The 13,421-nt window shown below is 37.2% G+C and overlaps 1 protein-coding gene across 7 annotated transcripts in view; it reads right to left on the bottom strand.

Annotated features, from left to right (window-relative positions):
• PDS5B (PDS5 cohesin associated factor B) overlaps positions 1-13,421 on the bottom strand; it is a 194,870-nt gene that overhangs the window by 25,619 nt on the left and 155,830 nt on the right. For all 7 annotated transcript variants that reach the window (XM_088021798.1, XM_028105892.2, XM_028105915.2 and 4 more), the window contains exon 24: positions 11,280-11,403. In XM_088021798.1, the coding sequence (XP_087877924.1) occupies positions 11,280-11,403 (124 nt within the window). The remainder of the gene's footprint in view (positions 1-11,279; positions 11,404-13,421) is intronic.

The following is a 13,421-nucleotide window of genomic DNA, read 5'->3' as shown; positions in this document are numbered from 1 at the left end:
AATTAATATGGCAAAGGTAGTAAGATTCCAAAAAGTCATTAAAGTGAAGTTAGAGAAGAACTGTTAAATCATTTGCAAGCAACCGACACAGTAATAAAAGATGAGAAAATTGACAAGAATGATGACAAACAGATACATCAGATAGAATCATCTGAATAAAGATTTAAAAGATGAGTTCCTAGGAACTGAGGAAGTCTTCAAATGTTTATTTTGCTTTTTGCAAAGATGATTACCCTTTTCACTATGTTATAAAAGTTAAATGTGAAGTACAGAACAGAGTAATACAATTTTTATCAGAAAAAATATACTCTCAGAAAAGTGAACACTTCATACTTTCATGGTTATGGTTATAACCAATATTTGGTTCAATATAAGGAAAAAAGAAGATAGTGTCTAATACTACAAAACATTTTCCTCCAAGATAGAGTTCCAATTAAAAGCTTTTATTCACTACTGTGAAATTAATTTTAGTCTTCATCTTACGTAAACTCACTTTTAGTGGCCTCTGTGTTTACAGAACCTAGAACAACGTACAGTACATAGTTCATGAATTGCATTCAAATTCTCAAATACTCAGCTAATTATTAAATAATAGCAAGATTCGTATTATTGAATTTCTATTTCTCCAGGTTTACTTTCTATTCAGATATATAACAAAGGCCTCTGAGATACAATACTCCTCTAAAGAGCTCAACTCAAGTAAGAGAAATAAACCACAGGTACATAAAGAAAGAAAGCACAAGGCATGTATGTATCAGAGGACTGTAGATAAAATCTGTGGGGAATAAAAATGAGACCAGCTGTAAGAATTTGAGCAAGTTTTGTGGAGAAGTTGGTGTTTAAGCTTTGATTTGCAAAAAGGGTCGGATTTGGATGTGTAGAAATGGGAGGGCGAGAAGAAAGTCAGAGGCAGCAAACTACAGGCACATAAAAGAAAAGAAATATTCAGCTTCCCTGACATGAGGCTAGATAAGGGTAGTGGGTTAAAAATGTATATTTGGGTCGACAAATTAGAAGGGCTCGAATGGCCAACCTGTAAAATATATGCAATTTTTTCTTTTTTACAAGTATAAGGTCCTAAATATTTTAAGATTTTATTTATTTGACAGAGAGAAAGAAACAGCAAGAGAGGGAACACAAGGAAGGGGAGTGTGAGAGGGAAAAGCAGGCTTCCCACTGAGCAGGGTCCCCAGGACCCTGGAATCATGACCTGAGCCAAAGGCAGACACTTAACGGCTGAGTCACCCAGGCGCCCCAAGGTCCTAAATATTTTTGAGTGGGGGAATAATATGATTGGAACTGTGATAGGGAAATTTAACTCACAGTGGAGAAGAAAAGTCTCACAATAGTCTAGGTCAGAGCTAATGATGATCATGGTGGTAAAGAATAGTTAAGAAGATACGAATGGAAAGATATAATACGTATACGACAGATTATCTGCACTTTTGCAACAAGGTGCAAGGACAACCAAATAGTCAAAAATAAATCGTGCTTTTCAATCTAAGAATGCCATTTGGATTTATTTAACACTTACTGAGGCTCTACATCTCAATAAAGAATAGATTTGGGAAAGATTATGAATTTAGTCTTCATATTCACAAAACACAAAAGTTTGAAATTTCTGTTTAACCTTAGAAGTGGGACCAGACTCTGACTTGAAAAAAGCTAATGTTGCTAGTACGGGAGTCATCTACATAGACAATGAGACGGCCAAAAAAGAAATGTGTAAGTGGAAAATTTAGTCATGGGGACATCCACATAGAAAACATATATTTATAGGGGTGCCAGGGTGGCTCAGTTGACTGAGTATCTGCCTTTGGCTCAGGCTCAGGTCATGCTCTTGGGGTCCTGGGATCGAGCCCCGTATCAGGATGTTCCCTGCTCAGTGGGGAGCCTGCTTCTCCCTCCGCCTTTCCCCCCGCCCAATCATGCTCTTGGGTCTCCCTCCCTCTCAAGTAAAATCTTTTAAGAAAGAAAGAAAACATACATTTAAAGGGGGGAAAAAAAACAACAAAAAATGTAGTCAGAGAACTATGACAAAAATCAGGATAGAAACTGAGGAGAATTTCAAGAATAAAGATGCAACGAGCTCTGTCAAATAATGCAGAAAGGGCATGTATAATGAAGACCAAGATATTGGATTTGAGGCCTTTAGCAAAGCATTTTTGGAAAAAGAAGGAAGGCAAAAGCCAAAAGTATGAGTAATGAGGAGTGAGAGATAAAAGAGTAAGACAAAGATATGGATTACTCTTTGAGGTTTGGAGGTTTAAAAAAAAGAGCTAGGCATGTGGTTTACAAGAACACCAGAATTAGGGAAAGGTTTTGTTCAGAAGAGGGTAACTCCATGTCTGTAAGTTGTGAGAATATACTAATAAATAACTTTTAATAATTAAAATATGTTCCACAGTCAACAGAATTCAAAAACCATCTTAAAACTTAGGCAATTTGAACTTCCACCTTGGGAATTTGGTGACTGAGATAGTAATATATAACATATAGTGTTCGAGAAAATCTCTAGAAGTTCCTAAGTGTGGATGCTTTTCACAGAGGACATTTTACAATTTGTACATACTTCTTATACACAGTAAGTTTAAAACAAAGCCCATTTCTTTCACATATTTCCATACTTCTGTAAAAATTTCCACTTCAATACTGGTAGCATCAACACCCTTAGAAATATCAGACCAAGAACATGATAAATCAACAAATTAAAAATTGTTGAATCACAAATTAAAAAATTACAAAGGTTTTCTTCTAAGAAATTTAATATATACTTTTTAAACAACTGTCACTTTCTTGCAAAATAAAATTATCTCTAAAATTAAATGAGGAAAACTAAACCAGGAAATTATGGACTCCCCAAAATCCCATTTTCAAATGGGTCAGTGTTCATATCTGATTTACAACACTAAAACTGAAACAAATTATAAACAAGATTTGGAATAGCTATTTTAAAGACTAAAGCACCAAAAACTTACAAAATGATTACAATTAAAAAACAAATGATTGTTTATGTCTAGGGGATACACATAAGCACTAATTTTTAAATAAACAGAAGGAAGGGTGGAGAGAAAATTTGTAATTATCCCTGAAATAAATGCCTAATTCTTATACATAAGACTACTTGAAAAGAACAGGAAAATTCAGTGTAAAATGACCAAATAATGAATTAAAAACTCATACTGATATATCAAATTTACTATTACGGAAGTCCTTTTTAATTTTCTCAATGACGCTAAAAACTTCCAAAGTGATACAATTCAAATATTATGTTACTCTAATATGAAATATGTAAGACCGGAGTATGAAACCATACTAATGAATCCATTAGTATCACTGTTAATAATCTGAAAATTTAACTGGCTTGAATAAAAAACGTTTCTGACCTAAAATTAATCTATATGGTATCTTTATAAAACTGTACATTTCTGCATATTTTTTTCTTCCATTTAAGAACTAAATACATTCGGGGGGAGAAGCAAGATGGTGGAGGAGTAGGGAGACCTAAATTTCGTCTGGTCCCAGGAATTCAGTCAGATAGGGATCAAACCATTCTGAACACCTACGAATTCAACAGGAGATGGAAGAAAAGAATAGCAGCAACTCTCTGAGCAGAAAAGCGACGACTTTCTGGAAGGTAGGACATGCAGAGAAGTGAATCCGAGACGATATTCAGAGGATAGACGGCGGGGGAGGGGGCCTCCATAGGCCACTACCGGCAAGTAACAGAGCAACAGAGCACAAAATCAGAACTTTTAGAAGTCGGCTCCGCTGAAGGACGTCGCTCCAGTGGCTAAGTGGGGGGTGGAACCCTCGCTGGGACAGTGTGGTCTCAGGACCCTCCGGGTCAAACAAAGACCGGGGTGCCTGAGTGCAGCAGAGCTCCCAGGTATGGGGAGCAGGGAAGCCAATTGTAGAGAGGGAGCCGAGGAGTGGGCTCTCAGCTCAGGGTTGACATAAACCGTGATCCGCACACTGCTCTTTCAGCAGGGACCCAACAAGCAGCAGATTCAGGGAGACTCTCCTTCCTCCCCAGGAAGGAGCGGGGCGGGAGCACACCGCAGGGAACTACTGGGTTTGGAGACTCCACACAGGGTCCGATACCAGAGACAGAAACTGTCAGTCACAGGCCGGGTGAGCACGGAGTGCAGCCAGAGACCGGGGAGACAGGAGTGATTGACTGCTTTTCTCTGGGGGCACAATGAGGAGTGGGGCCCTGAGTTCTCGGCTCCTCCGGGACGGAGATTGGGAGGCCGCTACTTTCACTCTCGTCCTCCAAAGCTTGCAGGGAACAAAAGCTACAGAGAGCAAACCGGAGCAGATTATTTAGCCCCCACCCGGCAAGGGCGGGGCAATTCCGCCTCCGGCAAAGACATTTCAGAACCACGGCAACAGGCCCTTCCCCCAGAAGATCAGCAAGAACAGCCAGCCAAGACCAAGTTTACCCATCAATGAGAACGGCAGAACTCCAGCACTAGGGGAATACTGCACATAGAATTCATGGCTTTTTTCACATTCTTTAGACTTTCAATTTTTTAACTTTCATTTTCTTTTACTTTTTTCAAATTTTTTTTCCCTTTTTCCACCAACACCTTATCAATCCCATTTATAAAAAATCTTTTTTATTTTTCACTTTTATAGTCATATTCTATCCCTTCATAGTACTTAACCTTATATTTGGTATATATATGTTTTCTCTCTTTAAAATATTGGGATACAGTTTTTTTCTAACAGACCAAAATATACCCTAAATCTCTAGTGTATGGCTTTGTTCTAGTCTCCTGCCTGATCACATTCTCTCCTTTTTTTAAATCCTCTTCTTTTTTCAACCAACTTCTTATCAATTCCTTTTATAAAATCTTTTATAATTATCATCGTTACAATCATATTCCACCCCTCCATCATATTAACCCTTATTTTTGTACATATATAAGTTTTTCTTTCTTTAAAATTATGGGAGGCACTTTCTTCTAACAGACCAAAATACGCCCAAAATCTAGTGTGTGGCACTGATCTATGTACCAGCCTGATTATATTTGATCATATTCTGTTTTTTTGTTTGTTTTCATCTTTTTCTTTTATTTTTTTCTTTCTTTCCATTTCTTTTCCCCCGGTTTCAAGTCTCTTCTGATTTGTTTAGTGTAAATTTTCTGGGGACGTTGTTACCCTGTTAGCATTTTGTTCTCTCATTCATCTATTCTCCTCTGGACGAAATGACAAGACAGAAAAAATCACCTCAAAAAAAAAGAACAAGAGGCAGTACTGACTGCCAAGGACCTAATCAATACGGACATTAATAAGATGTTGGAACTAGAGTTCAGAATGACGATTTTAAAAGATACTAGCTGGGCTTGAAAAAAGCATGGAAGATACTAGAGAAGCCCTTTCTAGAGAGATAAATGAGATGCAATAAAAAATGGAGGCTCTAACTGCTAGGATAAATGAGGCAGAAGAAAGAATTAGTGATATAGAAGACCAAATGATGGAAAATAAAGAAGCTGAGGAAAAGATAAACTACTAGTGGATCACGAAGGCAGAATTCGAGAGATAAAGTGATACTGTAAGACCAAACAATATTAGAATAATTGGGATCCCAGAAGAAGAAAGAGAGAGGGGGGCAGAAGGTATACTGGAGCAAATTATGGCAGAGAACCTCCCTAATTTGGGGAAGGAAACAGGTATCGAAATCCAGGAGGCACAGAAAACCCCCCTCAAAATCAATAAAGATAGGTCAACACCCCGACATCTAAGAGTAAAACTTACGGAGTCTCAGAGACAAAGAGAAAATCCTGAAAGCAGCTCGGGAGAAAAGATCTGTAACCTACAATGGTAGAAACGTTAGACTGACAACAGACCTATCCACAGAGACCCAGCAGACCAGAAAGGACTGGCATGATATATTCAGAGCACTAAATGAGAAAAATATGTAGCCAAGAATACTATATCCAGCTAGGCTGTCATTGAAAATAGAAGGAGAGATAAAAAGCTTCCAGGACAAACAAAAACTAAAGGAATTTGCAAACACAAAACCAACCCTACAAGAAATATTGAAAGGGGCCCTCTAAGCAAAGAGAGAGCCTAAAAGTAACAGAGACCAGAAAGGAACACAGACAATATACAGTTAACAGTCACCTTAAAGACAATACAATGGCACTAAATTCCTATCTTTCAACAGTTACCCTGAATGTAAATGGGCTAAATGCCCCAATCAAAAGATACAAGCTAATCAGATTGGATAAAAAAACAAGACCTATAGATATGCTGTCTGCAAGAGACTCATTTTAGACCCAAAGACACCCCCACATTGAAAGTGAGGGGGTGGAAAACCATTTACCACGCTAATGGACACCAAAAGAAAGCCAGGCTGGCAATCCTTATATCAGACAAATTAGATTTTAAACCAAAGACAATAATAAGAGATGAGGAAGGACACTACATCATACTTAAAGGGTGTATCCAACAAGAAGATCTAACAATTGTAAATATCTATGCCCCTGACATGGGAGCAGCCAATTATGTAAGCCAATTAATAACAAAAGCAAAGAAAAACATCGACAACAATACAATAATAGTGGGGGAACTTTAACACCCCCCTCACTGAAATGGACAGATCATCTAAGCAAAAGATCAACAAGGAAATAAAGACTTTAAATGACACATTGGACCAAATAGACTTCACAGATATATTCAGAACATTCCATCCCAAAGCAACGGAATACACATTCTTCTCTAGTGCCCATGGAACATTCTCCAGAATAGATCACATCCTAGGTCACAAATCAGGTCTCAACTCGTACCAAAAGACTGGGGTCATTCCCTGCATACTTTTGGATCACAATGCTTTGAAACTAGAACTCAATCACAAGAAAGTCGAAAAGAACTCAAATACATGAAGGTTAAAGAGCATCCTACTAAAGAATGAATGGGTCAACCAGGAAATTAAAGAAGAATTTAAGAAATTCATGGAAACAAATGAAGATGAACACACAACTGTTCAAAATCTGTGGGATGCAGCAAAGGCGGTCCTAAGAGGAAAGTATACAGCAATACAAGCCTTTCTCAAGAAACAAGAAAGGTCTCAAATACACAACCTAACCCCACACCTAAAGGAGCTGGAGAAAGAACAGCAAATAAAGCCTAAACCCAGCAGGAGAAGAGAAATAATAAAGATCAGAGGAGAAATCAATGAAACAGACCCAAAGAACAGTAGAACAGATCAATGAAACTAGGAGCTGGTTCTTTGAAAGAATTAACAAGATTGATAACCCTCTGGCAAGACTTCTCAAAAAGAAAAATGACCCAAATAAATAAAATCATGAATGAAAGAGGAGAGCTCACAACCAACACCAAAAAAATACAAACAATTATAAGAATATATTATGAGCAACTATATGCCAGCAAATTAGATAATCTGGAAGAAATGGATGTATTCCTAGAGATGTATAAACGACCAAAACTGAACCAGGAAGAAATAGAAAACCTGAACAGACCTATAACCACCTAGGAAATTGAAGCAGTCATCAAAAATCTCCCAACAAACAAAAGCCCAGGGCCAGATGGCTTCCCCAGGAAATTCTACCGAACATTTAAAGAAGAATTAATACCTATTCTTCTGAAACTTTTCCAAAAAATAGAAATGGAAGGAAAACTTCCAAACTTGTTTTATGAGGCCACCATTACCTTGATCCCCAAACCAGACAAAGACCCCATCAAAAAGGAGAATGACAGACCAATATCCTTGATCAACGTGGATGCAAAAATTCTCACCAAAATACTAGCCAATAGGATACAACAGTACATTAAGAGGATTATTCACCACGACTAAGTGGGATTTATCCCTGGGCTGCAAGGTTGGTTCAATATCCGCAAATCAATCAATGTGATACATTAATAAAAGAAAAAACAAGAACCATATGATCCTCTCAATAGATGTAGAAAAAGCATTTGACAAAGTACAGCATCCTTTCTTGATCAAAACTCCAGAGTACAGGCATAGAGGGTACATACCTCAATATCATAAAAGCCACCTATGAAAAACCCACAGTGAATATTATTCTCAATGAGGAAAACCTGAGAGCTTTCCCCCTAAGGTCAGGGACGCAGCAGGGATGTCCACTATCACCACTGCTGTTCAACATAATACTAGAAGTCCTAGCCACAGCAAGCAGACAACAAAAAGAAATAAAAGGCATCCAAATTGGCAAAGAAGAAGTCAAACTCTCATTCTTTGCAGATGATATGATAATTTATGTGGAAAACACAAAAGACTCCACCCCAAAACTGCTAGAACTCATATAGGAATTCAGTAAAGTGGCAGGATATAAAATCAATGCACAGAAATCTGTGGCATTTCTATACACCAACAACAAGACAAAAGAAGAAATAAAGGAGTCAATCCCATTTACAAGTGCGCCCAAAACCATACGATACCTAGGAATAAATCTAACCGAAGAGGCAAAGAATCTGTACTCAGAAAACAATAAAATACTCATGAAAGAAATTGAGGAAGACACAAAGAAGGGAAAAACATTCCATGCCCATGGATTGGAAGAACAAATATTGTGAAGATGTCAATGCTACCTAGAGCAATGTACACATTTAATGCAATCCCTATCAAAATACCATCCACTTTTTTCAAAGAAATGGAGCAAATAATCCTAAAATTTGTATGGAACCAGAAAAGACCCTGAATAGCCAGAGGAATGTTGAAAAAGAAAAGCAAAGCCAGTGGCATCACAATTCCGGACTTCCAGCTCTATTACAAAGCTGTCATCATCAAGACAGTATGGTACTGGCACAAAAAAACAGACACATAGATCAATGGAACAGAATAGAGAGCCCAGAAATGGACCCTCAACTCTATGGTCAACTCATCTTTGACAAAGGAAAGAATGTCCAGTGGAAAAAAGACAGTCTCTTCAACAAATGGTGTTGGGAAAATTGGACAGCCACATGCAGAAGAATGAAACTGGACCATTTCCTTACACCACACACAAAAAGAGACTCCAAATGGATGAAAGACCTAAATGTGAGACAGGAGTCCATAAAAATCCTAAAGGAAAACATAGGCAGCAACCTCTTCCACCTCAGCCGCAGCAACTTCTTCCTAGAAATATCGCCAAAGGCAAGGGAAGTAAGGGCAAAAATGAACTACTGGGACTTCATCAAGAGAAAAAGCTTTTGCACAGCAAAAGAAACAGTCCACAAAACCAAAAGACAACCGACAGAATGGGAGAAGATATTTGCAAATGACATATCAGATAGAGGGCTAGTATCCAAAATCTATAAAGAACTTTTTAAACTCAACACCCAAAGAACAAATGATCCAATCAAGAAATGGGAGGAAGACATGAACAGAAATTTTTCCAAAGAAGACATCCCAATGGCCAACAGACACATGAAAAAGTGCTCAACATCGTTCGGTGTCAGGGAAATCCAAATCAAAACCTCAATACCACCTCACACCAATCAGAATGGCTAAAATTAACAAGTCAGGAAAAGACAGATGTTGGCGGAGATGTGGAGAGAGGGGAACCCTCCTACACTGTTGGTGGGAATGCAAGCTGGTGCAGCCACTCTGGAAAACAGTATGGAGGTTCCTCAAAAAATTGAAATAGAGCTACCATACGATCCAGCAATTGCACTACTGGGTATTTACCCCAAATATACAAATGTAGGGATCCGAAGGGGTACATGCACCCCAATGTTTATAGCAGCAATGTCCACAATAGTCAAACTGTGGAAAGAGCCAAGATGTCCACTGGGCTCTTTATATACAACTCAAAGATGTGGTATGTATGTGTATGTGTGCGTATATATATATACACACACACGCATGCGTGCGCGCGCACACACACACACACACACACACACACACACACACGCACGCACACAATGGAATATTATGCAGCCATCAAAAGGAATGAAATCTTGCCATTTGCAATGACGTGGATAGAACTGGAGAGTGTTATGCTGAGTGAAATAAGTCAATCAGAGAAAGACATGTATCATGTGACCTCACTGATATGAGGAATTCTTAATCTCAGGAAACAAACTGAGGGTTGCTGGAGTGGTGGGGGGTGGGAAGGATGGGGTGGTTGGGTGATAGACACTGGGGAGGGTATGTGCTATGGTGAGCTCTGTGAATTGTGTAAGATTGTTGAATCACAGATCTGTACCTCTGAAACAAATAATACATTATATGTTAAAAAAGAAAAAAGAAGAAGATAGCAGGAAGGGAAGAATGAAGGCAGGGAAATCAGAGGGGGAGACGAACCATGAGAGACTATGGACTCTGAGAAACAAACTGAGGGTTCTAGAAGGGGGGGGTGATGGGTTAGCCTGGTGATGGGTATTAAAGAGGGCACATTCTGCATGGAGCACTGGGTGTTATACACAAACAATGAATCATGGAACACTACATCAAAAACTAATGATGTAATGTATGGTGATTAACATAACATTAAAAAAAAAAAAAGAACTAAATACATTCAAATCCTCATTATTTACAAACATTCCAAATCTGTGAATTCACCTACTCACTAAAATTTATTTGTAACCCCAAAATCAAAGCTTGAAGCATCTTCAGGGTCACTGGTGAGTACATGAGCAGAGCAACAAACAATCTGAATTGTCTGACCCATGTCCCAGCTGAAGCTGAACAAAGCAATGCTTTGCCTGTTATGTCAGCTCTCATATTTAGAAACAAATGTCCTTTTGAGAGTCTATTTAGTTCCACATTTTTTGTGTTTTTGTACATTTGTTGGTGATTTTGTTGTTTAAAATAGTTCCCAGTCATAGTGCTGTTTAGTGTTCCTAAAAGCAAGAAGGTTGTGATGTGCCTTAGGAAGAAAATATGTTAGTGAAGCTTCATTGAGACATGAGTTACAGCTCTGTTGGTCATGAATTCAATGTTAATGACATGACTATATATTAAATAATTTATCTTTAAATTATGTACTGACAGGCTGACAAAAATGTGACCAGAGGCTTGGCGAAACCACCCGTATATTTTCCTTATAAGCAATGGTTCAGTATTTGCTAATTCAGTGACTGGGGTGACTCTGTAGAACAGAACTACTACAAATAACAAGAAGCAAATGTACTATGTTAGCAACCCAAAAATCAAAGAACAGTTTTAGAACTCTGAAACATTTCTCATGAATACATTTTCCAAAAGGAGACAATTCAAGACATATCTCTACCATCATGGTGGACTTTTTTCTTCCTAAAAGTCAAAGACCATATAAAGTCATACTCTATTTGGCCATCTTCCTTACATTGATAGCTAATGCGCAGAGCTGATACTGTTCTAATGTGATGATTTCATGATAACAAGGTTCTTGTGCCAGCTTCACAATAGCACTCCCAGCAGCAAGTCTCAGACGTGACATATCTGGTTTACTAAAAAATAAGCAAGCAAAAAAGAAAGTTAGAGTTCTAAATGTTTACACAAAAACATTCCTATTTGCTATACCTAATTTTGTAAAAATTTCTGTGGCCAAAAGAAGGATGGAACACAACTTAGTGATAATGAACACCCTATTATGTTTATTTAACCTTGGAAAATGATGTCTAATACTACAAAACTCTTCTCTACACTAAAGTCATTTAATTCCCTCATCCTACACAAAACAGCTTTTAGCCAAGCTTAGAACAATCTATTTGTATGTTTAGTTACTGGGTCTAAAGTCTTCCACCATGGATTTTTTATGGATATGTGTTTACTTACAGATTAGGTATAAAAATGTCCTAACTTGTTAATCAAGTCAACTAAAACTAATGTGCTAAGTACAAAAGAAGCATGTACAAAAGAAGAATGAAATCAGGTGTAGTGGAAAACATCACAATTTTTAGTTAGAATTCAACTTTTCAAATATTACCAAGAAGCTCCTTTTAATTTAAGAAAACTTCTGCTTAATGGGACACACCTCAAAGATTAGTAAACTCTTAATTAATAAAACACATCTAAACAATCCTTCCTTATATAGTGATATATTAGATAAATTACAGGGATTTCAGACTGAAAAGGAGGGAAAGTTGTAACTTCTTAACTAGTGCCCCCTATGTTCGTCCACAGTAAAAGATTCAATATTCATAAAACAAGTATGTGTCTACCATATATATAGCAAGCACTGAGAGTGACATAAAAGACACACTCTTGGTCTTCTAAAATCTAATGATTGAATTGATTTAAGAACCTCCCCTAACTTTCTTTTTTTTTTTTAAAGACTTTATTTACTTATTTGACAGAGAGAGACACAGCGAGAGAGGGAACACAAGCAGGGGGAGTGGCAGAGGGAGAAGCAGGCTTCCCTCAGAGCAGGGAGCCCAATGCAGGGCTCGATCCCAGGATGCTGGGATCATGACCTGAGCTGAAGGCAGACGGTTAACGACTGAGCCACCCAGGCACCCCAACCCCCACTTAACTTTCTAAGGATCATGTAAAAATACTGACTGAATGCATGCCAACATTTATAAGGTTCTGGAGTTACATGTCCCAGAGGTGCTATTCAGTGCATCAACAGCAATATTCCAAGTGGCTATTATATCAACCACCTCTAAAGGAAAGTCTGTTTTTCTTAGTGGAGCTTATTTTGTATAAAGATAAATAATTAAATTAAATATTTTACAACTAAGTTTTTGAAGACTGAATTTCTATATAAAGACTTGTTTTAAAAGTGAACTAATGTAATTCACATATATTTGCAGAATTCAAATACACATTTGATTTCATTAAAGAATAACATGAATAAAAGCAGGTGAGATGAGATCTAAATAAGCCCATAAATAATGACTAATTTAATTATAATAGCTAGACAAGATAAGTATAATCATTATCTCTATTTTATAAATGAAGAAACTGAGACATAAGGTTAAAGTAATTTGCTGGTAAATGGTGGTGTCAGGATTTGAATCCAGGCTCCAGGGTCCACTTTTTCATTCATCATACTAAACCACATCTTTCAAACAAAACAAAGTGCGTGCATTTATATAATTTACATCTAGTACATTTTTAAGTTTGCATATATTTATACTTCTGGAAATAGATTCAGTACGTTGTCTTCTATCTAGTGTGTTCTTTTTCCTTTAGACATTAACAAGAATGGAAAACATTAGTTACTGATAAGTTACTAACCATTTTCACATATTAGATATTCAAAAAAGTAAACAACTGTTGTTTAAAAATATTTACAATATATAGCAATACCCTGCCTCTGACATATGACTGCCATTTTGAAATGACCACTATACAAAAGCATATTACAATAAAAATATATGCACACATACACAGGAATACTACTTTTTTTTTATTTTTAATTTTTTACTTTTTTTATTATGTTCAATTATAGCCAACATATAGCACATCATTAGTTTCTGATGTAGTGTTCAACTAGCTACTTTCTTAAAAAGAAACTGCA

Source organism: Eumetopias jubatus, unplaced genomic scaffold (assembly GCF_037043125.1).
Source record: "Eumetopias jubatus isolate StellerSeaLion01/CBP00866 unplaced genomic scaffold, mEumJub1_p1.0 scaffold_3, whole genome shotgun sequence".
Taxonomy (NCBI): Eukaryota; Metazoa; Chordata; class Mammalia; order Carnivora; family Otariidae; genus Eumetopias; species Eumetopias jubatus.
The sequence above is the reverse complement of the archived record's forward strand: the minus strand, read 5'-3'. Positions and strand labels throughout refer to the sequence as shown.